At 43.5% G+C, this 27,764-nt stretch overlaps 1 protein-coding gene across 6 annotated transcripts; it reads left to right on the forward strand.

Annotated features, from left to right (window-relative positions):
* The first annotated feature begins 1,791 nt into the window (after positions 1-1,791).
* Positions 1,792-27,764, forward strand: TFAP2A (transcription factor AP-2 alpha). 6 transcript variants are annotated; one of them, XM_021009909.2, is made up of 9 exons: positions 1,792-1,879; positions 3,106-3,356; positions 8,032-8,334; positions 13,551-13,985; positions 17,165-17,216; positions 19,951-20,182; positions 21,958-22,076; positions 23,972-24,113; positions 26,090-27,764. In XM_021009909.2, the coding sequence occupies exons 3-9, from the start codon at positions 8,284-8,286 to the stop codon at positions 26,376-26,378; spliced, it is 1,320 nt and encodes a 439-aa protein (XP_020865568.1). In that variant the 5' UTR covers positions 1,792-1,879; positions 3,106-3,356; positions 8,032-8,283; the 3' UTR covers positions 26,379-27,764. The 6 variants fall into 6 exon arrangements, with proteins under 6 accessions (XP_020865568.1, XP_020865573.1, XP_020865567.1 ...); XM_021009914.2 differs by lacking the exon at positions 8,032-8,334; XM_021009908.2 differs by lacking the exons at positions 1,792-1,879; positions 3,106-3,356; positions 8,032-8,334 and adding an exon at positions 3,464-3,613.

The raw sequence follows: 27,764 nt of genomic DNA on the forward strand, positions 1-27,764 counted from the left end.
TCTGTGGGGGTTTAGTCAGGCTAGACGAGCAGGAGAGGGAAGGCTGGAGGCAGGCTCTGAGAGGAAAGAAGCAGGTGGATGGGGAAGTAGAGGATGAGAGCACTGGAGATAGGAACGAAGCAGGCGATAGAACTTCTAGTATTGTCACGAAAAGAGTAATGTCTACCTCCACCGAATGTTCAGCTCGACAAGCAAATAGGGGCATATTGGGGCTAGGCGGGGGGAGGGGGGAAGCAAGTTGGGTTTCAGTTGAGATTTTCTTGTGTTAAAGTAGATCTCCATTGGTAAGCTCCGCCTCCCTTTGAGTGAGGTAGGTTGTACTTGAACCAAACTTAGCAAGGCATAAAAGTGTCAATACTCCCTTCTGCCTCGACTACTTTGTCTTCTTCCTTCTTCCCTGTCGCCTTCCTCTTAGCCCACAGCAGTTATTGGCACAGTGGATAGAGTTCTGGGCCTAGAGCCAAGAAGACTCCAGTCCAAATCCAGCCTAACACAATTATGTGCGGTGTGACCCTGGGCAAGTCACTTAAACCTTTGTATGCCTCTGTTTCCTAAACTGTAAAATGGGGATAATAATAGCACTTACCTCTCAAGGTTGTTGAAAGGATCAAATAAGTTATCTGTAAAAAGCACTTAGCAGAGTGCATGGTACCTAGTAGGTTCTATATAAATGTTTATTCCCTTCCTTCCCGAAGCAACTGTGGGAATCAGGACTCGAAGCTCTTGTTCTAAGTCCAAATGGTACAGGTGAATTAAACTCAGTTACTGAGTGCAGGCTCAAAGTCGAACTGCGGGCTTTGAACCAGCCTGTTCAGTCCGCTCTAATGCAAACCCATGCTGAGTTTACCCTGTTCTGCGCCCGTCTGGATTTAGAGGCTTAGGGAACACGGGAGCTGTAAAAGACTCTTTGAGATCCAGAGAAGATAGGTATTTCCCCAAGGTAGCTTTGCCCTCCCTCCCAGAGAAAGAGGTGGGATCAAGTCACAACCCCTTCCAGCCCATCTTTCTTTCCTCCATTTCTGCCCCCACTCCAACTCGTCTCCTTTCCCTCACCCCCCCCCCACCAGTTATTCCCCCCTATCTCCCCCAGGTTGCGTCTTGAGTTCGTACAACTATATCTCCGGTAACTTCTGGCTAGAGCTTAACTTACTTCGCTATGGTGTGAAACCTCCCTGTACAAGAAAATTTCTGAGAGAGGGGAGCATTCTATTTACCCCGTTGTGCTCAGGACTGTGAAGTCTAGCAATTTCTACCCACCTAGCCCTCCCCCACCACCAATTTTTCACCCCAGAACAACCAGAGACACTGACCAGTCTTATGTCAGAAACTGTATCTTAAGTTAAAAAAAAAAAGCTAACACCACCAAAATTCAAACTTGTTAAACTACTTAAAGCATTCTCCTCCCTCAAACCTAAGCACTGAGATTTTCTAAAAAGGTTCTAAGGGGGTTTCTAAGAAAGTTTTAAACCAACAACAAGGGGAAACACCGCCTTGATGTAAGTCACCCAGCCTGAGGGCAATTAAAATGCCTAAGCTGCTTGGCGATGGGCACCAAGTGACCCCATTGGAAAGGGAACTGCAGGAACCCAGTTAGAAAAGCTAGACGAAGGTGTGTGTGTGGGAGGGTGTAGAGTAGATATTGTAGTTTTGTGTCTGGGGAAAGTGTTTCCTCCCCCACCCCAACCAGCACCCAGTTGACCTTTCACACACATTTGCCAGGCAGGCTGAATGAGACGGTTCGAAACCGGTTCTTTGTTCATCTTCTAGTCACAGCTATGACAGCAGGGAAGGCAAAAGGAATACTTGTGTCGGGCTGGGCCCCCGGGCCTAAGTGCACACTTCTCTGGGCTCAGCTTTTTCCTCTCCTCGCCACCTGCAGGTATGCTTTCCTTGGTCGCCTCAGCAAGTATGATTCCTGGCCGAGGTGTATTTCACCTGAATAGAAATCCTGCGGCTTCTTTTAAAGCTTTGTTCTAATTAGAGTTAGCAGTAAAAAGAGCCCAAGTGATTTTATCTGTCGTGGGGAAGAAAACCAAAAACAAAATCCTCAACACTCACCCCATCAAAACCACTAATCACCCATCTCCCTTTCAAAAAAGGAGGGGGTGTGTTCAATGCCAAATGTAAAGGGAAAATGAATAAGGGGTGGGGCATGGGGGAATTAAGAAGGATCTGGGCAGCAAGGGACATGCATACTAAATGGCTATGACACCTTTGTGATTTATCAGTGTTGTATCTCTGCAAGAAGACTGGGTCCAGAAAGACTCAAATGAAACATCATGGCTATATCTAATAACTCTTACTATGTAGCACTTTAAAATTTGCAAGGCAGTCAGTAATTCTCTCCTCCCAACCACTCTGGGAAGGTAATGGAGGTTACTTGTATTCTCGTTTTCTGAGGTTCTGAAAGGTCTTTTGTCCTTGGTCGCACAGTTAATGACCGATGTTAAAATCGAACACCGTCTCTTGTCCACTATTCCCTTCTCCAAGTTGAGTACCTATTAAGACATTTTTTCTGGGCCTCACTTTCCTCCTACGAAAAATGAGCGAATGGATTAGATCGCCAACCAGCGTCTTTTCCATCTCTTAAAAATTTTGTTTTAACCATCTGTGATCTCTAATCTGAGGCTGAAGCCGAGGGATCAGCCTGAGGCAAACACCCTAGAGTTCTCACACAGTCACCTGGGAGGGGTGAGAGTTTAATAAACCTCACAACCAATCTTCTGGTATCCTGGGCTTATGCAGGCAGGCTGATAACCAACTTTGTAGATTCTCTTTTCCTAGGGCTGAGGTCCAGGTAAGAGTCTTAAGTTTATAGGTTTATCCTGGTCCCTTTGCAATAGCACCCATTTTACCAGTTTCTCATTCCTACGAAGTGCAGAAAGTCTCTTCAGTCCCAAAGCTGAGAGGAAGAGGGTGCGGGAATGAATGAGAAGCAACATACACTCAACGCACGCACTTAGGAGCACACATACACAGACACACACGCACGCACTCCTGCCTCGGCTCCCCAACTATGTCTGACCGGGAAATCGAGTTGAGGCTGCTGGGAAAAGCTGGAACTGATGGTAAGATTGCCGCGGCTATAAATCCATCACTTTCCAGGACAGGTTTGCAAGGCTCTGGAACTGGAGCTGGTGGAGCGAATTCCTGGGCAAGCGCGCATGCGTCGGCAGGTAGCAACTCAGCTCTTTATGACCAGGTGAGATGTTCGTGTGCAGGTAAAAAAGGAGGATTTGCCTAAGCGATCCCAGGGAGCGGCCCGGCGGATCCCTCCAGTCCATGACCGGCAGGGACCCTGTCGCCAGGAGCGAGGAGCCAAGATGTCCTTACTTGCCAAAATGGGGGACTGGCAGGTAGGGGGGGGTTTCCCCTTTTATTGGGCTGAGGTGGGCGGATGTGGAGAGAGGGAGGGAGAAGGGGGGGGTGAGAGTCAGTGGAGGAAACGATCTGGCCCTGGACAGGGGAGTCGGAGGCGAGCCGCGCCCCGCAGCACTAAGGAGCGCTCCTTGCGGGAGAGGAAAACAGACCGCTGGCTGTAGGGTTAATGGGAATGGGAGCTGGCGGAGGTCAGTCCCAGAGTCTTACTAGGTTCACCGGGCAAACTCAACAGGTGAGCAAAGTGGGAAATCTCGGTAAGGCATTGGTTTTCTCTCCCCCTGCCCCTCCCCGCCTCCAGTCTCATTCCCCACCCCACCCCCCAAATAAATAGAAACCCAGGTGAATGACTAATTCGACTCAGGGCGGGGGAGAGGCAGGTCAGGCAAGGGGGCGAATGTGCAATAAGTAGCAGGGCCGAGATGGCTTCGGGGTTGTATGTGGGGGTTTTTTTTGGGGGGGCTAGTTCCACTTTCTTTACGTCCCACTTCTAGTAAGGATTTGGTGCACCTGCACCGCTTCCCTACCTGCATTAGCCCAGTTTCCAAGGCCAGAAAGAGATTGGGAAGGGAGGAAAGAAGAGGTTTTGGCGGTGGGGACGCTCTGGGAGGCGTTTTAATTTGGATGCACTTTGAGGAGTTTGCGGAGACGTTGATTACTGATTGCCAACTTGGAGAAGCCAGCTTTCTCCAGAGGCCCGCCGACTTGGACTGACTTGAGGAAGCTGTGTGGCCTTGCTGAGGGAATTTAAGTCATAGGAAACTACATTTTCCCTTTCAGAAGGTACCCAAAAGTGTCAGTCGAGACCTCAGTTACTTCGGTGTTAGTTAGCTAAGCTAGGTAAGCTAGTTAAACCAGCGAATTTTCGCTGAAAACTCTGACTGGCAGCCCCGGGTACCTTTCTTTCATGGTGTTGCCCGTGCTTTCCCACCTTCTGGCCTGTTCACCTCGGTAGGGACTGGATAGGTTGGGGGGAGAGGGACTAGCGGCTCATCGGTCCCTGAACCATAATCTTGAGCGGCTGGGGCCCTCATTTAGCCCTGGCTGAGTAAGGCCTGTTTGTAAGGAAGACTCTGCATGCCCATACGACTGTGCGGTTCCAATAGAATGTTCTGATCTTCGGAAATAAAAGTGAAGCCGATCTCCAGGAAATATTTCTTCACCGTAGTTAGAAGTTAGAGCGTTTAGTTCTTTTCCAGGAGAAAAGTTTATGGAGGTTTTCTCTTCCTTCTTTGCCTTCAGTCTTAGAGTCAGGGTTTCATTTTCCCCTTCCCTTCTCAGCTTTGTTTTAAAATGTTAATTTCAAGATAACTTCCTTTTCTCTTTCTTTTGTTGCTATTGCACTTTCCCAGCTTTTGTGCTTTAAGGCTTTACTCCATTTAATTTCAGTCCATTCATGCATCTCCTGAGAGGTGAGGTAAGAGTAACTTAGGGGTTCTGGAATGAAACACAGACACCTAACACCAAAGTAATCAAAGTCCACATAAAAGTATCCACTCCCTAAAGATGAGCGCAGGTCAGAGTCAATTACTTCAAGACCACATGGTTGTATCCTCGGAAACTTTTGGAGACCTTGCAAGCCAAACCAGGTATTCCCTCGACAGGTAGATTATTATTTTTCCCATTTCTCTGTATGTGGCAAAGGGAGTTTTAGAATTAGTGTGTGGTGAGCAGGAGTTGGAAAGGTCGTAATTGTCTGAGGGAGCACTAGCCCCCCACTCCCCTTCACTAACTACTTAAGGATGGTTTGTTTTGAAGTTGCGGGCCAGATTGTACTTTTAAACGGAAGATGAAGTCGTAGAGGAAGAGAGACTATAATTCACCCGAGACTAAGTAGCGAGCTGTATGTGAATCTAGCTTTCGATAAAAAGCATGTGGCCTACATATTAAGATAGCAGTATGGACTTCACTCCCAGAGGCTCAGTCGATTCAACAGGATCAGGTTGGCCCTCCCCCTTCCTATCTCTCCCCCCACCCCGCCCCGTAAAGATGAGTCTATCTCTGGGCCTCTCTAGAGAGATATAACCCGACTGGCCGGTGGCAGTCCCGTCAGATATGGTAATGGAGATCGCTTTCCCTCCCTGGATCTGCTCTTTTGCTCCCCACAGAAGGCTCCGTCCACGCCCGTTAGAACCCCTCAGAGCCTGGCGGCGCAATCCTGGTAGCTAGCTTTAGCCGTGCATTCACATGCAATGAAGCAAGCTGTCATGGTAATGATGTTCATACTAATCTGGTCCCGACTGGCTCCACTGGATGGGTCTGGCTCGAGATAGTGCTTTAATAAAAGGGGGTGCACCCCCACGTCCCTTTTTGCATAAACTACAGGCCCTGATCTGCACCTCAATTGCAACCTCAATAGGAATAGAACAACAGTTTACACGCTTTGGGATTATTCACAGCCGAGTGGTGCCAGGGGACCTGGAAGGGTGGAGAAGGCAGAGAAGTTGAAAGGACAAGTAGGGGTGAAGGAAGAATTAATGGAAATTTCTCTCTTTCCTCCATTTGAGGAAAAGGAGCCTCCTAACATATACAGGGGCTCTAGGCAATACATAGATCTATCATGACTATAATGCTGCATGTATTTATCTGTTATATGCATACAAAATATATGTTAATTGGCTGAGCACAGCATTACATCTGACTTTTTGATTGACCACAGTACAGGATTCCCAAATGTCTTTCCTGGAAAATGGAATTTAATATAATCAAAAGAGAGCCTGGGGTCTATTCTTGTTGTTGAACCAAAGGAGGTGGACTTGAAAGTTGCTGTTTTATGCCAAATTCAGATGGAGAGAAATAGGGACACAGAAAGAAGGGTAGTTAAGGAATACTGAGTCACATTCAAAGTAGTCCTCTCCTCCCTCAGCTTCTTTAAGCATTTAAGACCAGCATTTCTAGTATGGTCTTGCTCCAATTTTAGGTACTACCTGGTCCAGGGAATATATTCTCCTGATCAACCTGATTACTTCTCCCTTTGCCCTCTTCCACCTGTTTGGTAACAATCATGTAATGGCCCCCAACTGTCTCATACACACACACATCCACAGGAATATGAACAAGAGAACTCATACACAATGAGAACTGCCAACAGCCAGTGTGACTTGTGGAAGGAACGTGACCCCAAGTAAAGTCAAACACTGCTGACTTGTAGTGGCAAAAGACAGATGACCTTGCAGATGAGTTTCCTGCAGTGAGGTTAAGGGAAAAATGAGAGCAAAGAGAACTGCAAGGAAATAGGGAGAGAAGAAGAGGGAGAGGATTGGAAGGAAAGCAGAGGAGAAAGGAGAAACAAAATTAATAGACAAAAAAAGGAGAAATTTTGTTTAAAGACAAACGTGAAAGCACAGTCCAGGAAATTCATATGTCTAAAGATCATGTCAGTATTTTTGATATAGCCAAAGCATATTAAAGTACTGAACAGAGCATGTAGTTAACTTCCTAGACCTGGAGAGCCTTGGATAACCAACTACCAAGCCTTTTTCAGGTTCCCACCGTCAGCCAGGACACTGTTGTGAGTCAGCCTTGGTAACATCACCAAATCATAGAGGAGCCTTCCTTGCTTTAATTAAAAATGGGAATCTTGGGAAAACTGGAGCATATTAGCTCAGTGAAGGGTTGGTTTCCAGTCATTTATTTTGATGTATACATAATAATGTATACATACATCTGTACATAGATGCCTTTATGTATTGCAATGGTGCTATAGCACTACTAAGATGATTATGTGCATATCATCATGAGTTATGTTTTAAAGAAATCTCTCACACCACAACCCCATGGCCTGAAGGAGTTCAATTGTCAGTCGATCATAACTTCGTACTAACTCTGGGAGGAATAAATGGGAATTGGGGAGGGAAAAGAATTTCTGCAGGAAAATCAATTTGCCTTTGAAACTTGCGTAAGGTTTTAAACATTTATTTTACACACAGTGGAATTAGGCAGTAGTAAAACAAATCTGAACTGTTTTCAGAAAAAAAAAAACCTCTGCATCAACCTAGAAGAAAATCACACACATACACACAAGCAAACAAGCGCTCTTACACACACACACACACACACACACACACCCCACCACCACCACCACCACCACCACCATCACCAAAAAAGCAACAATAAAATGGGAGTGAGAAAGCCCCGGTAGTAAGTAGTTCCTTCCTGGAATGAATGAGATTGTGTATAAGACAAAAAACATAGCTGGGTTATTTTCCTTGAATTGCTACGGGAGCAGTTTTTAGTAATTAAAAAAAATATATGGAAAAAGACGAGGAGGGCAACCTCTCTTGGTTATGAAGGGTAGAAACGTTGGCCACTAGCTCCGTACCAGGGAACAATAGTAGTGACTTTCGGTTCACTCATCTCTTTTAAGCTTTTCCCTGGAAATCACCGTGTAAGTGTGTGCATGCGTACGTGTGTGTGCGTGCGTGCGTGTGCGTCTGTGTGTGTGTGTGTGTCTGTGTGTGTGTGTGTGTGTGTGTGTGTGTGTAATCTTGGGTCTGGGGGATTCGGGGAGTTAGGGGGAGGGTGGAGGCAATTCAAAGTCAATTGGCAAAAGCAACAGCAGCGAAGATTTTCCGTTCCCTCCCAAGCAACCCAGAGCTTTGGAAGGAAGCTTCCCGCTTTGTGAGTCCTATATACCTGTGTCCATTGCTGCAGGTTCTTGTGCTGGAGAGCAATTGGACTATTGTTGATATGCTAATGAGGCGATTAGGCTGTTGGTAAAGAGCTGGAAAAGGGAAAAGTTTCTACCATTAGAGGGAGATCTCCGAGCGCACACAGGAGCTCTCTCCCCACACGCCACCTCCTCCTCCTCCTCCCTTCCACCACCAGCCTGCACTCTGCGCTTTCCCAGAGAGTGGCTCCACTTTGGTGCAAGGCAGAGAGAAACAAATTTGCTCACGCCAATCCATGAAAATGCTTTGGAAACTGACGGATAATATCAAATACGAAGACTGTGAGGTAAGCTCTTTGCTGGTCTGGGCAAGTCCAGGGGCAACATGGGCTGTCACTGGGACCTTGTCTCATGCATCGATCTGCGAATTTCGTGTAGGACAAACTTCTACCTCTCCGCCAACCCAAGCAACCCGAGGGAGTGACATTAGGTTAGGGAGAGCCCACCCGGAACTTGGGAAAATGGGATAGTTTTTTCCCTTATTTCTTTTCCCTTCTTTATCTTTTTACTCTCTTTTTAATTTAAAAATTTGGAGATACAGTAAGAGAGTGAGCAAAGAGATCTGGGGGGGATTTTTGAAGCATGTGCTGTCAGTGGTGTGCCTTATCCAAACTCATGGAGGTCCTGAAAGTCAGTAGAAAAAGAAAGGGAAGATAGGGTTCTCTCTGTGCCAGTGCTTTCTTTAGCCTTAGCCCAAATATTTACTGATCTGCAGGGTAGTTTAAATGAGTCTTTTGGTGAAGAAGCTGATTAGGGGAGTATGGAGGTGTGGGGGGCGGAATGGAACACAAAACATTAGTCGAGTAATTAGCTGGCATCTAATGAGCAGCTGAAATCAGGTATAATATGCGATGTTTTCATCCCGGCGCCTTATTCCTGCAGTAGCTGGGTTTCGCTTCAGGGTCAGTCGATCAAGAATTTAGGAAATCCACTCCGCCTCAGAGAGAAAAGAACTTAAGTTTCGGCAAGTGTGAGAGAGGAGAAGCTTGCTGGTGCGTCCGCCTGGTGCTTCTAGCTCGCCTAGATCTCCACCTTCAGCCCCTCGTCCTGGGATGGAGCGGGGCGATGGGACACTATGATAGATCGTGGGACCAGACTTGCGACAGGGATAACATGGAGACAATGGAAACACCGGGCGTCTGTGGAGCCGGGTGCCCGACTGCCACCGCCAGGGAGTGAGCGGTGCATTAGGGTCTCCCCCTCCCCCCAACCCCTTTCTCTTGGGCACAATCTCAGCTTTTATTGTGGTATACGTTGTGGGTCCGGGCGTCTTTAAGTCATTCATTTGAGATTCTTATTTGAGGTTTCTATCACCATTCGCTTTCGTGCCTTCCTTTACCCCAAAGAAAGAGAACCGATGAATCACCCAGAACGGCGGATTACCTAAATAAATAAGTTGGAGTCCTAGCTTTTTATGTTTTTGTCATTTGATTCTGGAAGTGTCAGAAAAAGAGCTGTTTGCGTGCGGAGCAACAATATCTTGTCTTCACTTGAAATCAGAAACCAGGTTTATCCGAACGACAGTCGCCCCCCCCCCGCCCCAACACACACCACCCCTCCCCCTCGCCTTTTTCTTTTCTGAAGACTATTTTAGTTTTTGTTTCTAGAAATCTTTCTCCCTTCTCAAGCATAACCACCCCCCTCAGCTGATGGAAAAGTGCGTTTGGGATCCAGATGAGGACATATGTGTACGTGTGAGCACCAAAAAGGGGAGAAGAGGGTCAAGCTGGCTTTGTTATGGTGGCCGGAATGAACGGACTGTTTGCTCTAGTTAGTGTGAAACAGACCAGGAAAATGGAAAATAATAATTGACTACAATTCCAAATCCCTAGGCCGGGGGCATTGGGACTCCTGACAGGGGATGAACTCCAATGGAAGTCTCAGTACCTCTAAGCTTTATGGGGGAATCGGACACCGAGTCGCTTCCATGAGGCGTTTGGGAATTGAGTGGGGATATGAAAGAACATTGGGGCATTGTGAATGAGAATGTTGGGACGTTCATTGGGAATGTGAGTATGCTCTGTTGTGTTGTGTGTGTGTGTGTGTGTGTGTGTGTGTGTGTGTGTGAGAGAGAGAGAGAGAGACAGAGACAGAGACAGAGAGAGAGAGAGAGATCCAGGAGGCGGGCAGCAAAGTCTCTGGCTGCTGAGAGATTAAGAAGAGGAGGGCGGGGGAGAATAAAATGAAGCAAACTGCAACTTTCCCAGTGGCTGTGTGTGCAGTGGAGACTGTAACTCGGGCTTCAGTGCAGGATTAGAGCTGTTTGATTAGGTGCGCTGGAGTTCTGTAGGACAAGCAGGAGGCAAAGTGCCCGTTGTTATGATAACCCGGCAGACTGGCAGCAGCAGTGGTGGCGGCGAAGCTTGCACAGCTCAAGCATGTGCTTGTCATCTTTGAGGGGAGTTGGTGTTCAAGAGTGGCCCAGCCAGTCCGACGGGTTTGCACCCGGAGCTGGGGAGCTAGGTTGTGGTAGTGTGTGGAGGGACTGGGACTGGCTCCTTTTCCTTCTCTCTCTCCTGGGTCCCAGGGACTCCCTATCTTTCAGTCCCCAGAGCTCCCAGCCGACTACTCGGCGGATGCTCTGGGAGCGGAGGGGGGCAATTCTGACGATCTCTGCTTTCCTTCTTCCCGGCCCCAGTCACCAGCTGAGCTGCCGGCAAAGAGTGGCTGCTCATGGGTGGAGTAGTGTGGGGAGCTGGGTGAAGTGGAGACGGCACCTAGACCTGGCTGATCAGGAGAAAGGAAGAGAGCCTGAGGGCAGTAACTCCTCAGTCCCTGGCCTCAAAACCCGGGTAGGGCAGAGAAGGGCGTCCCCTTAAGGAGGGGGAAAAAAGAAGGAAGGGATCAAGGCCGAGGGAAGAGAGGGATAGGAGCACGCAGAACTCTGGATGCCTCGTTGTTCCCAGTCTCGGGCGGGTCTCTGTTTGGTCAGGGTCCTGGGCAGAGCCATGGAAGGATCTGCCGGGGAGGCATTGGTAGCGGCGGCCAGAGACAGCGGCGGGGGACCGAGGGGCCCCGAGGCTCCTGCCCCGCAGAAAAGCGGAACAGACAGCTGTATCAAAGGGCAGGGGAGAGACTCTGGCACAGAAAGCAAACCGGCCGCCCAGATGCAGCCCTTGGCGTATAATACAGGATATTCGCAGCAACAGCAGCAGCAGCAGCAGCAGCAGCATCCTGAGGTCTGCCCTCACTCTTTTTGGTTTGATTGCCCTCCCTTTCTCTTTCCCCTCCCCCATCCGTTCTCTCTCCCCCCTTTTCCTCCCTCCCTCCCTCTCTCTGTGGTTCCCACTCCCTCCCTTCCCTCTCCCCACTCTGTGTTCCTCTCCCTTGCCCACACTCTCTCTCTCTCTCTCATGCAGGCACACACATTCTCTCTCTCTCTCTTTCTCTCTCTCTGTCTCTCTCTCTGTCTCTCTCTCTCTCTCTCCTCTCTCTCTCTCTCTCTCTCTCTCTCTCTCTCTCTCTCTCCTCTCTTTTTCCTCTCCCTCTGTCTTCCTCTCTAGAGCTCTTTCTCTTTCACTTTTGCATGTCCTGCAACCTTTTAAAATGTTGCCCCTTCCCTGTGATTCGTCAGACGCCACGGCATGTCCCCCTCTCGCTCGCTCTCTCTTTTTGTCTCTAGCTCTCCCTCTCCCCATCTCTGATTAGATACACTGATTCTTCATTCAATGGACGTCATTTAGAACAGACTCTGCCTTGAGTTGCCTCTTCGCTTCACGCTCGATTTCCAGCCATTCTTCCCTTATTAAGTATTCGTGTAATATTAATAGTCATGAATATCTGCTATTAGGAGTCTCAAGGAAAGCAGTCGATCTCTGTTATTAGAAGCTCAAGTGAAGCAAGCAGCCGCTAAGTCAAAGAAGGAGAAAAGAGGGAAAGAAAAGGATTAAGAAACAAGCACATACACACTTTTTTTTAAAAGAACTTTGAATTATGCTATCACTACAGGATAGAGATCGAGTTTTCAACGTCCAATGAAGGGCACCAGCACGAATTGGTTCAAGTTCTGATGGATTATAGTCGTGCTTTTCTTGTTCTCCAGAGTCTCCGGCGTTGTGACTTTGTAGTCATAGTATAGAACTGGGGCTCCTTCGCTTCTCTTTTGTGTTGGGTGTGTGTGTGTATGTGCAGTCGGTCACTTTTCTCTTGATTTTTTTTTCTGCCCTGACTCGTAAACCCAGACTTCGCAGATGTTAGTACACAGTTTTTCAGCGATGGTGAGTTTTGTTTTGCTTTGGTTGTTGTTTTTTAACCCCTCTCTCCTCGGGAATTCTCTCTAGAATATTAGTGTCGTTGATGTTGTTGGACTTTGGGTTTCACGATCAGGGTTCCTCAAAGGCCACTTTTCACACACACACACACACACACACACACACACACACACACACACCCCTACTTCTTTCATTTTTCATTTTTCACTCTTTTCCATCCTTAAATCTTATGTATTGTCCCTCCCTACTTTCCTTCCCCCTCCCCCATTTACCTACCTACTGCTTCAAGCCAATGATCAAAAGGCTTGTTCTTGCTATATTCGTCTTCATTTCCCTACGTTTTCACTTGTTACCTTGGTGTTTCCAAGAGTCTAGCCTTTATTCTTAGCCACTTAAAAACCTATCCTGATATACTACCGACCATCTGTATACCTTGCTCCTGTGTTTCCAAGCACCTGAACTTCATAGGATACTGAATTCCATAGAATCTACCATGTACTGCTATTTTGAAAGATACTCAATTTCGATGGTAAAGCGGAAAATCAGTCATTTAATTTGTCCTTAAGGGGAGAGGGAGTGAGAAGAGGAAGCTGTACACTAAAGTGCACATCTCTCTTTAAAGTTAGAAATGAATTAATCCTTTCCTTTTACATCTTTATTTATTTTTAAGGGCTGTTATGTACTTACCAACTCAGCCAAAGAACCAGAGAAGACACAGGTCTCTATCCATAGTCAAAAGCTCTTTAAACTGATAATTTAAACTTGTGGTTTTCATTACAGCTTGTTTGAGAAATGTTTCTATTTAAATAATCATGAAATGATAATAATATTTGAACGTCTATTATTATTCCTCTAAATAAATCGAATAGGTAAACAACAATAATATGACTAGTTAGATTCCAGGGCAGGAGGAGGAAGTGGTTCTGCTGTTTAATATCGAGGTCTTTTTATTTTGCTTAAGGGAGGTTTGGTGCGGCATTTGAACACTCTCAAATTTAGAAGACCTCTTTCTAGCCTTTTCTATTTGAAGAAATACCTAGGCATGTATTTATCCCCCAGTCTATACTAAAATTCAATTGAAATTTTGAAAATGTCTCTTTCACTTTTGTGGGCTTTCCCGAAATCAGAAAGTTATAGAGAATCTCAAAACGCTGCTTCAGCGGCTTAAAAGAAGCAAGAATCGAGAGCCTGGAAGTTTCATGAGTAAGCTATTCAAAACCGATTTAATATAAGCAACTCATATTTTACATCTGCCCTGTTTTCCCTCTCTTCTTCTTTCTCCCTCTCCCTAGGATCGTCACGATGGCACCAGCAATGGGACTGCCCGGTTACCCCAGTTGGGGACAGTCGGTCAGTCACCTTACACGAGTGCCCCTCCACTCTCCCACACGCCCAACGCAGACTTCCAGCCTCCTTACTTTCCCCCTCCCTACCAGCCCATCTACCCCCAGTCTCAAGATCCTTATTCCCACGTTAATGATCCTTATAGCCTGAACCCCCTTCACGCCCAACCTCAGCCACAGCACCCAGGCTGGCCAGGACAGAGACAAAGCCAGGAAGCTGGGCTGTTACACACACACCGGGGGTTACCCCATCAGTTATCGGGCTTGGACCCTCGGAGGGATTATCGGCGACATGAGGATCTACTGCATGGACCCCATGGGCTGAGCTCAGGACTAGGAGACATTCCGATCCATTCAATACCTCACGCTATAGAAGATGTACCGGTAAGAAAAAATAAAGATACCCCCCCTTTTTTTTCCTGTCTAAATTAAACAGTTAGTTTCAGTGCAAAGTAGGGCCGTACTAGGAGCTTGGGGAAAGGGAAAGATATGTCCTCCTTCCCTGACTCTCATTTTCTCCAAAGTAGAAAAGTTATCTAAGGCTAAATAGAATCGTTGAAGCCGCGACAAAATCTTGGTGTAGGTGTTTTCTCTTCTTTTCGGTCGAAACGAAGATCCAAAACAAAACAAATAAAAAAGTGGCTGAGGGTTCTCCACCTAGAACAATAGGTTCCTGCTGCTCCCCACAAACAAAGCATGCATTAACATTCCCACTAATATATAAATAAATCAAATTAAAGCCATCATTAACAATATCTTCCCTTCTCAATGACAATAAGCTGTTCGAATTGGAGGAGTGTATAATACCACCAAAAGGCCTTGCATTGGGATTTCTCACTGTCTTGGGAAAAAAACGTTAGACTACTAAGAGCTCATTTAAATGCCCTTAAAGCTAAACAAAAAAGTGGGTGAAAGTGGACTTCCAAGAAAAACTGTTCTTCCAGGTTACATACAGAGTGGTGAAATGCAAAGTTGTAAAATAAAGTACCAAATCTACAACATATCGTGGTCAAAACAAAATGTAGCAAATCAGACCAGAGGTATATTAAAATGCTGCCTTATCTTTTACTGGAAGTGCTAGTGACCTCATAAATCATTAGCTGGGTTATCAAAGTCTATCAAGACCTGCTATATTCTATATTAAATTAAATGTTTTGAGATTATTAAGTAATACATTATTTGAGTTCTAATTCAGTTATCAATACAGTTTTAAATGATTTCTAATTAAGAATGGTATTAGTACATTTGTTATTTATAATGCAAACTAAGGTACTGTTAATTTGAAAATACCTTCTGAATTTTAATTTAAACCACCATTGTTGCTCTAAATGGTTCCCTCCCAACTTCTAGGAAAATAAAATTAGAACATGCCAATAACTTCATTAAAACTGCAAGCAGCTCCTGAAAAAGTCATCCTTTTCAGAGGAGATGTATCTGGATGTGATTTTTACTAAAATGCTACCCCAAATTACTATATCAAATATTGTACCAATATGTCCACTGACAGTTTAATGATTATAACCCCATATTACAAGGCTGATGGTCAGATGAACTTACCTGTTTTCTTGGTCATTTTGAAATCCTGTGTAAGTTACATACTGGACAAAGCAGAAAATTTATTATAGTTCTTCTTAGGCCAAGCTAACCACTAAAATAATTGTATTTAGTAGCCTTGAATGGTAAACAGGTACTTTTTCAAAGGGGGGGAGGTTTCATATCAGATATAGATGTACCTATACACATATTGCATATACAGGTCTCAAAAGGTTTTGGGATACATTATCTACACACACACACACACACACACACACACACACACACACACACACACACACACACACACACACGGAAACAGGTTGATACTTAGCACAATTTCTTCCTGAAACAAAGTAGTCCTCAGAGGAAATTGTTTAATTAAATGAGTTTTAATTTTTTTAAATTGGGGGGTCATAACTACCATGCCCCAAAATATTTTCTTGAATCCTTTATCTAGACCTCTCCTTAGGAATATTCAAATTGTAAAACCATGGTCCATGCTTATTGGAAATCCTATGAATTATAATTGCTATACTTTTTGCAAACCCAGTGGTAGTTGGAACACATCTATAACATTAAAGAACTCTGGTGAAAATGGTGGGTAAGGAGAAATTAACAGTGATCAAATAAAAATAAAGAAACCTATCATCCCTCTCTACCCCTTTTAAAAAAAGTTTCTTTCAAAGGAATCTGGGTCAGGAAAGGGGTCTGTTTCAATTTTCCAGTTCTGCAACTACTTAATATTTTAAAAAATCAAGTAGATGGTTAAAATTAATCATAAATATCTCAGTGGGATTTTAAACTTAACAGTTCTCCCTGTATGGAATATGTCTAGAAATAACACAAATAAAAGTATTATGCCACACTACATTTACTTTATGGGTTTAGGGTGCATGCATAAAGGGATCATATTTCCCCATATAGTTAAAACACAAGAACTGCAGCAGTAGTCATTTCTGAACATTTCTCAATTTAATTATACTTAAATCCAGAAGCACTTTAGGCAAGTTACAAATGAGAGCATTGAGTATAATAAAACCTGTAATAAAGCAACTTAGTACCATCCACCCGGAATCATTGAGATCAGGCACAATTAAGAGGAGCATAAATCCAAGACAGAATGGAAAATGTTTGAATCAGTATTATTGTTGGACAAAGACTAGAGAAGGAAGTAATAGTTTTTTAAATGGTAATGCCTGTGTTTGGTAACGATTGCGAAATCTTCTATCTCAGCAGCACTGGTGCTAATTTGTAAACACAGCCAGACATTATATTGCCTGTCAGTTTCTGAATTAGAAAACATGATTTCATTCTACTTTCTAATCACGTTTTGACTCCAGCACACAAAAGTCCATTTGTAAAAAACCAACACCCAAACCTGAGCATGGACAACAGCTACATAAGGGTCTTTATTATATCCATATTTTTGTTATTCAGTTCAGGCAGAGGGGACTATTTTTTTTTTTTTGCAAAGGAAAGGTGTGAATATGTGTTAGCTATTTATCGCACTATCTAAAATGTTTCAAAATGATTTTCACTGCTCCCCACAGTTACTTCCTCGGCTACTTTCCATTGTTTTTCTAGCTTTAGAAGCCTGAAGCCGAGCAGTAGTTAGCCTGCATACTTGAATCTTGAAATGGGGGAAGAGGGACGTAGAGAGGGGGAAAGAAGAGGGGGAAGGGGGAAGGTGATGAGGCACCAAACTTAAGTGAGATTCATTTAAAGGTTAAATTGCACTTTGTCATAGATAATGTATCCAGCCTCTAGGTTTTATTCCCAAAGAAAGACATTGAGACGAGGGTTGTTTGCTAGGGACGGCAGGGTTTGGCCATCAGTCTGCACTGAAGCCTCTTGATTTGCAAAGCTGAAAATTCCAATAAGCCAACACGAGATGTTTATATATAAATGTCATTATACAGGAGGGGAAATTTCATTTCTACAACCTCCCCTCCCCCCACCATCCCTATACATTCGTTTCCTTTTGTTATGATTATACATTTAAATCCCTTCGTATCCTTTTGTTGCAGCATGTAGAAGACCCCGGTATTAACATCCCAGATCAAACTGTAATTAAGAAAGGTAAGCCATTTCCTTCTGCATTCCAAGCATGTCCTTACAGGCTGTGTACTATTTAAAAGAACTTGCAGAGCTTTATTCTCTTTCTCTCTCTCTCTCTCTCTCTCTCTCTCTCTCTCTCTCTCTCTCTCTCTCTCTCTCTCTCTCTCTCTCTCTCTCTCTCTCAAGGATTTCCTAAAGGCTTGGAGGTAGTAAATAGGCATGGACCAGCAATATTGAAAGGATCAGCTTTCTGTTAGTAGTTAGCAGGATTTGTTTTGTTTTCTGTTGGTTAGTGTTTTCAACTTTCTTTTTATGTGGCAAATTATTTGTTGATTGTGTAGTGGCATCTCACTTTTTCAGAGGTTTCATGATTAAATTAATTTCATTACATGAATGGAACTAAAAGCTTACAGAGATTAACAAACATGATGAAATGACAATTTTCATACTGAAATAAGAATAGGTAAAAATGTCATGTCTTTCCTCAGAAACAAAACAGCTTTCTTGTTTTTGTTTTTTTTATTTTTGTATCCTGTTGGCTAAGGATTTTTAAACCTTTTGTTATTCTGTAGGTTAGGTGCCAAGAAGTTTGGATTTTGGTTTAAATTTATACCTTCTTCCTAAGATTTAAGTATAGTTTTCAAACTCTGTGCTAGATAGAAAGGGGTATAGTGATTTCCTTGGATTTGTAATTTGTATTGTGTTCAGTTAGTAGAAATAAAGTTGATTGGATTGAGTGTATTTATGTTATTGCTCTAGGTAGCAACATTTCTGGGTTCTGCTGGCAATGTTATTTCAGAATTCTTTCAATCACCAGAGGATGATGCTATATAAAACTGTTCTCATTCCTAAACCTAATCAGTACACAGATAAGCTAGTTTAAAGTTTCATTTTTGTGTCTGTGAAGCCTTTGTCACGTCAAATTAGATGTGCAAGGGATAAATCTTAAGAGATGCTCTTTCCAAGTCGACATGATAATTGGCTCTTTTATTAGTAATCTCCAGAGTTCGTTTAACTCCCATTGTCTCTATTAGCCTCCCCAGAGCTATTAATGTCACAAGTGATCTATCCAAAACCTAAAGCCCCCCCCCACATTTAGATATCCGTACTAAAGAACACACAACAGAAAAAACAGTATTATACAGTATGACACTGCTTACATATGTATATAACATTTGATCTTCTTGTGGAATTTTTAATACAAAACATTGTATTTAAATGGTTCTGAGTATATTTGTGTAGAGAAATGAAACTGATCAATACACTTTCCAGTGGCTTTGAATTTACTCTCACCATTGCTTTCAAATTAAGGGTTTGTGTGTGTCAGAGGGATTTTTTAAGTCGAGGAACACAATTCTCTCCCCCACCCCCCCATCCCCAGTAAATCTGCTTAGTCGGCCAAGTTGTTAAAAATTTCCAAAAGAAAAGCACATTTTGAATGTATTCTAATGAAGGCTGATTCACTAATGTTTCTCTACAAGTCCTCAGATGTTCAGGGCCTTAAAACTTGCCCATTTTTAATGTTGAATATTTAAAAACTCTGAAACCTAGGAAAAGACTAATTTTATCAGTCAAGTATGTTGGGCATAGAACTAAATCCACCTTTTATAAGTGGTAGTGTTACTTTAACCCAAAAGTTCAGCTATAGTCCTTGTTTCTGCTCACTCAGTATCAGTTCTCCCAAATCCTCTTTGAACCTTCCCTCTTCACCTCTGAAAGATACTACAGGACTCCCTCCACACCACCAGCCCCAGGGTGCATCAAAACCAAACCAAGCATAACTACCGATCAGCTGATACATACTCTCCACACACACCTCTTTTTCCTCCAATCCTAAATTAGCGCTTCTGCTTAAATGTTTTTCCATGCAAAGCCCTCAACTTTCTCTCCCCACCCAAATGCAAACCCACCAAATGGAACTGATTGGAGGGAGACTGGACCAAGCTCAGTACAAGAGTTTATATACCACCTATCCCTGCTTGTATGAAGAACTTGTATGCCACCTAGCCTCGTCTGTATGAAATTTATATTGCCCCTAGCCCTGCTTATATGATTGCATATTTTTGGGAAGAGCCCCTGATGGGTCCATTGATAGCGACAGTTTCAAAACCTTTTTAAAAAAAAGAGAAGGGAAACAGTGAATGAACACGTGGGGGGCCCCACAAAACCCCTAAATACTAGAAGAGAAGCAATAATAATCATTACTTTAAAATCGGAGAGAAAATAGAGAAAGAGTAGAGAAGAGTGGATTAAGGAAGAGGAAAATGGGGATTAAAGAGGAGAGTGGAAAGGAGAAAGAGAAGAGAAATGAGGTGGAAAAAAGAGCGAGGAAAGAAAAGGGAACGGGAAAAGGAAGAAGGGGAGGAAGAGAAAGGAAAAAGGGAAAAGAAGTGGAAAAGAGGGAGAAAAGAAATGGGAAGAGGAAAGGAGGTGAGGAAGAAAATGAGACAAGAGAGGTGGAAAAAAGAGGGACGAGAGAAGGGTGAAAAGGGGAAGAGGAGATGAAAAAAGGGAGGAGAGAAAAGAAAGGGAAGGGAAACGGGAGAGATGGGAGGAAGAGAAAAGAGAGGGCAGAAAAGGGAAGGGTAGCATTTGAAAGGAGTCAGAAGGGGGAAGTGGAGGTGGGGCTCCAGGGCGAGGGAGGTTGCGGGCCCAGAGGGAGCTTGTGGGGACTGGGGGATGTGTTCACTAGCTTGGTTTGGGGGTCCTCGGTGGCCCCGGCGCCCACCCACAGCCTTCCCGCATGTCTCCGCAGGCCCCGTGTCCCTGTCCAAGTCCAACAGCAACGCCGTCTCCGCCATCCCCATTAACAAGGACAACCTCTTCGGTGGCGTCGTGAACCCCAACGAGGTCTTCTGTTCAGTTCCGGGTCGCCTCTCGCTCCTCAGCTCCACCTCGAAGTACAAGGTCACGGTGGCGGAAGTGCAACGGCGCCTCTCGCCTCCTGAGTGTCTCAACGCTTCGTTGTTGGGCGGAGTGCTTCGGAGGTGAGGCCCGGTGTGGCCCGTCCCGGCGCAGCTCGGCTCAGGCTACGAGAGCCACGCTGCGCCTGCGCCAGAGCTGAGGCGTTTAGCTCCCGCTCCCCCACCCCCACGTCCCTACCAACTCCTCCCCTTCTGTCTCCCCGCCCTGGGAAGAAAGAGGCGGGGAGAGGAGGACGGAATGAGGAGGAGGGGGCGGGGAGAGCAGACCGCGCCTGCGCTTCCGAGTTCCTTCGCGGTTGGCTCCTCTACGTCCCCCAGCTCCCCGCCTGCCCCCCACCCCTCATGCCAGCCCCGGCCTCGCGCCCGGGAGCTGGTGCTGACGCGGGCACGCTCTCCCACTAGGGGTGAGAGCTTTGGTCTTCCTCGGCCTTGGTTCCAGCCACTGGTGCAAATCCAGCCCTTAAAAATATCTTTCCTTTGGGTCACCGTTTTCCTTTGGCCCCACGCACACATGCCTTTCTAACTCCTCTTATGGTCCGACCCCTCTGGGGTCCACCCGCTTGGTCGCCCTTCTTCTTGTCACTCCTAGTTCTACCCGAGCTTTCACCCCGACTCTGAAGTGACTTCTTACAGACCGTTCTCTGGATTCTGTTCCAGCCGCCCACCCCAGCTCAACTTGAACCTTGAGAAAATTGCTCTCCTGCTGAAGAGCACGAGGGAGATGCTTTCATATTTTCACTACCTTTCTTTCCCCTTCCACTCTTTATAAGAAATAAGCCCAATGACTGTCCAAATCCATTTTAAAACCAGATATGCATGGGCCTACAAAGCTGTGCCTAAAGAGCTTTATCCCCCGCATAAAATATAGCCTGCGTTGTATTTTCAAACCTTTTAAAATAAGCAGCTATATAATTATTCCACTTCGTTTTTCTCTATACTCTATACCTCTATACTCACTTGGTTTTCTCAGTTTCATCTGCCGTTAGTAATATAACATCCTTTTCCTTTGGTTTTTTTCTTCTCCTACTCTTCTCTTTGCCCACCCCTAAATTGGGGACTGTTTACCTAGGGGAGCATAATCTAATCCACACAATTAAAGAGCACTTGGGTAGGGAATAAAATCTGAAATTAATTAATATGGTGATTCATTTAAACAATTTATCTCAACTCAGTTCTGTGCATAATAGTTTATTTAGACATCTATTTAGAATTGCCTTCTTTTCCTCCTGAATGTAGTGGAATTCTTTAAAGTTGATTTTCTTTTTTCTTTTCTTGACATTTGTAGCTAGGCTGGTGACATGCCATGTAAACAGCTGGTGAAATGAACTTCCCACTGGGGCTAGTGCTATGGCAAGAAAAAAGAGTGATGATAACTTTGGCCACTGTGTGAATAACCCTACAGTGGAACTTGCAAAGACAGTTTAAAGACTCCACTGGGATTTGGTTAGATCAAATGAGATAATGTATGTAAAGTGTTTCACAAACCTCAAAGCGCTATATAAATGTCAGCTATTATGTGTTACTGTTATTAGTAACATAGCAATAAGTCAAATGTTCAGAAATAATTCCAACCATAAAATTACTTAAAATGCTGGCAGTTGGTTGTGTGGTAGGCATTTGTTTTGCTACTTTCCTCCTATTCTTTATGGATTTGGAGAATGAACCTTTCAATTTATCATCAAATCTGTTCTTTTGATATAATTTCTCATATGATTCACTCCTTTAGGTGTCCCAGACACCCTTCTCATTAGGCAAGTTTCAAAATAATTTAGGGAGAAGTGATATTTAGCAATACAGTCACATCATCCTGAATTCTTTTTCTTGTGTCTCTTAAACAGGGCAAAGTCTAAAAATGGGGGAAGATCTTTAAGAGAAAAATTGGACAAAATAGGATTAAACCTTCCTGCAGGAAGACGTAAGGCAGCGAATGTCACCTTGCTCACATCACTAGTAGAAGGTAAGTACCTGTACTCCTGGATTAGGAGGAGGCTGCTTTATTTGGAAATATGTCATTTATAGGGGAAGATATTATTTTAATGATACTTTGCATTAGTTGTATAATTTCACTTTCTGAGCCAATTTGGTCGGTCCAAAATATTAGGAAGTCTATGCAACAATAAAATGTTTGGCTAATCCCCTTTACTCTGACCCTCTTCATCTTCACCACACAATTTCACCTCCTAATCCCCATCTGACTTTAAACAATTTGAAATTTCAAGAACTGCAGATTCTCGGAGTGAAAGTTTCTGTCTGCTTTAAAGAACTCAAAAGTAAATCATTTAAGTTATTCTGACATCTGTGTTTAAGAAATGCGTGACCATTGCTTCCTGACTTAATTTGGGTATCCTTGACCTGAGTCATGATTTAAGAGTGTCCTGAAAGCTCAGAGGTGCACTCCCTTTTGGGTTCTGGTTCTCGAAACGTACGCCCCTTTATCATTCCATTGTGCTCTCCTGGAGGGAAAAAAATTATTGAGCTATTTTAGATTTTTATTGGCTTAAATGTGAAAAGCCGAAAGAAAGAGAAGCATTGTTGGACTGGTTATCTTATTGCTGGTTCTTAAAAAAATTAAAACAAAAACTGGCTGACAACTTTATCATGAGTTAGGAGGCGAGTGCTCTAATAGTTGACTGTCTCTTTCTAGGTTATCAATTTTGCTTAAATTTGCTTATGATGGAATGAATTTATAGCTTGCTTTTATTTTCTTTGTGTCCTGTTGGAAATGTTTCAAGTTCAAAGTGGGGAAATTAAAAGCACTTAAAATGCCATGCAGATTAAAAATTAACATGTACAGTGAGTGAATCTTATTTGCATTTTTGTAAATTGGAGTGGTAGTAGTCAAACCTGGAAATCCTTGTATTTATTTGCTAAGAGATTATAATTCCAGTTGTAGGATGTATTTCAATGTATTTATTTGGGGGGTGGATAGCTTTTTAAAAAGTTTAATAGTACAGACTTAGGAAGGTGGCATTACTAAACCCACAGATTTTGTTAAAGGTGGAATACACAGTATTGTTAAGCTATTGTTCTATGCCATAGACCTATATACTGTAATGTTGAAGTTTAGCACACAGTGCCCACCACACTTACCAATAAGGAGCTGATCTGCAGATAGGTTGATAGTGATGCCTAATTTTAGCATGAAAGTAAATGTTGGGGGTTGAGTCTTGTGGCAGTGAGACAGTTTCTAGAATACTGTTATTGTTTATGATCTGCTCCATTTTATGGAAACAAGCTCCGCTGAGCGGGGCTTTGAAGCTCTAATTGGCGCATGCGTTCTTCCGGAGCTGGAGCTAATGGCAGGAAGCCCTGCAGTAAAAACCAACTGGTTCAGGAAATTAAAACCAAAGATTTGAAAATCAACAAAACAGACGGACTCAGTAGAGTGACCCTAAAATTCTCATGGTTAATCGTTTGGGGGTGAACAGATAATTAAATACTATCAAGTTAAATTTTAAGCACTTAATTCTTTTCAGAAAAGCTCCAAGAGTAATTACAAATATTATTCATTAATGTGTTTATGGATGTGAGTTTGTTATAAAAGAAACATTTTAACATTGTCTAGGAAACCATGATTATTGGAAAGGGGGAAGGGAAGTCAGGGAAATTTATAATATTTATGTATCTTGGCCTTTGGTGGGCAATGGGCATTTACTTTGGTCCTAGGGAAGGAAAATAAAATACTTAAAACAACAATTTTTCCCCCAAGTTTTGGGTTTGCCTGGCTGTTATTTTTTTTTTAAGGGGAAATGGGAAAAAGGAGAATTCAGTTATTCCCGTAGTTGTATATCTGTGTATTGATCCTATATTTCTCTACCTCCTCCCACTTCTGTCTTTCCTACCTTCTGCCAGGAGAAGCAGTACACCTAGCCAGGGATTTTGGGTACGTGTGTGAAACTGAATTCCCTGCCAAAGCAGTAGCTGAATTTCTCAACCGACAACATTCCGATCCCAATGAGCAAGTGACAAGAAAAAACATGCTTCTAGCTACAAAGTAAGACATTTCCCTCTGTAGTGTTGGTATGACTACATTTTGAGAGAAAAACCTTTTTTTTCCTTCCCTAATTTGTCCTCCATTTCTTTTCTTGTTAGGTAGCTAAACTATTTTGTAGGTTGTCAAAAGTACCGTCTGTTATAAAGAAAAAAGTAAAGTTCAGTTTGTATCCTTTTCCTCTCTTTCCTCCCTTCAGCCCTTTAGCAGTTTTCCTGAATGTGTGATTTGATAGTAGATGACTTTATATTTCAGTGGCTATTTGTTTTAAAAGATCAGGACCAAATCCTTAAAGGGGAAATAAGTTTGCCTTTGGACTGATATGTATCAGTTTCTGTCTTTCAAGGAGGCATTTTCCAAGGACATGGAGCTCATACTACTGGCCCATGAAATATACAAACCAGATGCTGGCCCATTTCAGACCTGCTCCTTTTCCTAGCCCCGGCCTTCAACCTTCTCTCTAGGCTTGCCTGATTCCTTCCTGCCTGTTGCCCTCTTTCCTCTAACATTTTCTCCACCCTTTTCCCATGATCTCAGATGTTTTAGGCTACAGGGGATTTATGGAAGAGGTTTCAAAATGGCCCAAATTACACCTACAACCCAATTCAGTCAGGATTTGTTTCTGCCAGGGCTAAATAGGCTTCTCCAGGTGGTATGTTAAAAAGAAAGTGGTTGATATGATGTTTTTCTGGAAATTAAAAGGCTTATTTAATTGACCTTAATTACCAATGGATATGTCACCAAAGGGCAGAGAGCCAGAGGGTAGAAGCTGGAGGAGGTTTGCAAAGGAGGCTGCAGTTGATGGTTTATGGAGATAGAATCAGTTTGTGGTGGGGAAAATATTTGAAATAGCCTAAGTCTGTAGATAGCCAGTCCTTTCTATTTATTCTTTGCTTATCCTGAGCCATCTTCTCCCAGTGTTAGCTCCCTCTACCCCCTTGCTTTCCCTACCCCCATCTCCCCATCTGCACATTGAGAAACCTTTGAGGCAGAATGGGCAAGGTCCCTGGTTTAGTTTTCCTGTCAATTAGGCAGGGAGGGTTTCTTCACTGCAAATAGTACCAATCTGACTTTTCTGCTTTGAATGGCTCAGTTTGAAACTTTAGTCTTTTTCCTCTCCTTTCACCTTTCAGCACATGCACACACATGTACGCTTGTGTACACGCCCTCAACCTCACCCACTCTGCCTTTGAAAATTTCTCAGCTTTCTTTTTGTAGTTTTTAGGGGGAAAGCAGCATAAGGATGAAATGGACATTGTATCTGTCCTAGATAGATCACTCTCATTTGTCCCTTTCGCATCCTGTTCTTTTGGTCAGAAAAAAAACCAAAACCAAACCTAAAGTGTAATCTTTCTTTCAAAGTTCAACTCATTATAGGGGACTATAGAAAGAGTAAAAGGTTTATCCCAGATCCAAGTGGTGGGCAAAGTGTCTATTGGGGGAACTGTACACAGTGGGGATGTATCGTATTGTTTTTTTACTCTGAAGACTAATAGGTGGATCATATTGAAGGTGTTTTTCTGTTGCTGAGCATTGCTCCTCTCCTTTGGCCTCCTTCTATGAGCATATATGTACATATGTGCCTGTGAGTGTCTGAGATGTATGTTTGAGGCATGAATGTCTGAGGGGGAAAATATTTAATGCTGGTTTTTGTGAGAAGAAGGTGAAGAGTGGGGTGAATAACTAGATGGAGTGGGATATATTTGCCTGTATAGGGCCCTTGAGAAATGTATGGAAGTACTGCTTGAGTCTTTAAATGGCCAATAGAAAAAGTAAAATATAAAAAACTACGTTATCTACATGTATTCGTGTTTGGCCTTGTGGCAAGGAAACCCAGTTCTGTGTTCCAGGTGGTTATATAATCTAGCAGGGAGAAGTGCCCCCCTCTTGCTGCTGCTGACAGCAATGGTTCATTTCTCTTTCTTTCCCTCTCTCTTTCTCTCTCTCTCCCCCCTCTCTCTGCTCCACTTGTGCTTCAGACAGATCTGTAAAGAGTTCACTGACCTGCTGGCTCAGGACCGATCTCCCCTGGGGAACTCAAGGCCCAATCCTATCTTAGAGCCAGGCATTCAGAGCTGCCTGACCCACTTCAACCTCATCTCTCATGGCTTCGGCAGCCCGGCAGTGTGTGCAGCAGTCACTGCCCTGCAGAACTATCTCACCGAGGCACTCAAGGCCATGGACAAAATGTACCTCAGCAACAATCCCAACAGCCACACAGACAACAGCGCCAAAAGTGGTGACAAAGAGGAGAAACACCGAAAGTGAGGATTTCCTTCCTTCCTTCTCCTCAGCTCCACCCTGCTTCATCTTTTCACCTCTTCCCATCTCCTTTCTCTTCTGCACCCATCTTCTCCTTCATCACTCACCACCACCACCACCACCACCACCTGGCAGGCTACAGCTCTGGAATCAGCGATCAACTGCTGCCCATTCTGTTCTCTGAGTCTGCAGGAATGCTCTCTTCTCCTGTCTACCAACCCTGACTCATAATCCCTCTCTGCTTCCTCCCCCTTCATCATCAACACTCCCTCGCCCCGTTTGGAGCCTAAGAGAACAGAACAGGTGGTGGAGCCAGCAAAGAAAAGTTCTGTCTGAGTTTGTGAACTTTTTTTTTAAGTAAACCAACAGAAAAATAAATAAAAAGAAAGAACTTTTTTCTAAAAAAAAACAGTTAAAAAATTAAAAAAAAATTCTATGAGCTTCATGGGACTGAATCACCACCTCCCCTTACATTACTTCAGTTAAGATTGTAGCCATATTAAAAAAAAGGCAAAAAGGATAATGACATTTTTATCAGTATTGTGAATAAACTTGAACACAAAATCCATGCAGTTCCATGTCATGTCTTCAGTTATAGAACTTCTTCCTCTACAAGGTAAAGCAACCAACTTGAACGTTTTATGACAACACAATTTGCAGTTACTCTATAAGGGAATCAGTGTTCATGTCTGTATATATTTATTTATGTGTAATTTAATGGGAATTGTAAATATGGTGAGTCTGTTTTAAGCCTTTTTTTTATTTATCTGGTGATTTCGTTTACCTTTTGTTTAGTCGGGTTTAAATCTTCCCTCTTAGTTTTTCATGTGGCTCATGGTACTTATTTAGAAATCCAAGGTTTGGGGGATTATTTTTTTCTCTGGGATTCATGATTTTTGACCTGTTGTAGCATGTTAAGGTGACAATGAAGCAGCTGAACAATTTTTTTAAAAAAGAGAAATAAAATGGATTTTAAAAATATAATTAGTATTACATTTACATTCATTGAACTCTAAGAAAAAGTGATATTGGATCCTAGAATGATTTTTAAACATAAGCAGTCTTACAAACCTTATGTCATGAAGATGGGGTTGGGGGTATGGGATTTAGGAAAAAAGTTTTATTTTTCTCCACTGTCTTCCCTTAAAAGCATCATCAGAGCAATGAATGGATATTGTCTTTAGTCCAAGGTTAGGGATTCCTCTCACCCCCTCTCTTTTTTGTTCAAAGAACTTCAAACATTTGGGACCACCTGGTATCCTGTATTTCCACTGGCCATATTGGAAGCAGTTCTAGTTGTATTGTATTGAGTTGTGCTGGCAGTAGTTTCCATGCCTGTCAATGTATCATAGTCCTTTGTTGCCCAGATAAATAAATATTTGATACGCTTTA

Source organism: Phascolarctos cinereus, unplaced genomic scaffold (assembly GCF_003287225.1).
Source record: "Phascolarctos cinereus isolate Bilbo 61053 unplaced genomic scaffold, phaCin_HiC Scaffold_4;HRSCAF=312, whole genome shotgun sequence".
Lineage (NCBI taxonomy): Eukaryota > Metazoa > Chordata > Mammalia > Diprotodontia > Phascolarctidae > Phascolarctos > Phascolarctos cinereus.

Excerpts from the sequence above, each read along its gene's own strand:
- TFAP2A (XM_021009905.2), top strand. The coding sequence starts at position 10,936 with ATGCCTCGTTGTTCCCAGTCTCGGGCGGGTCTCTGTTTGGTCAGGGTC. Across the intron at positions 17,217-19,950 it reads TCAAACTGTAATTAAGAAAG|GCCCCGTGTCCCTGTCCAAG; the intron begins GTAAGCCATTTC and ends ATGTCTCCGCAG. Across the intron at positions 22,077-23,971 it reads GCTCACATCACTAGTAGAAG|GAGAAGCAGTACACCTAGCC; the intron begins GTAAGTACCTGT and ends ACCTTCTGCCAG.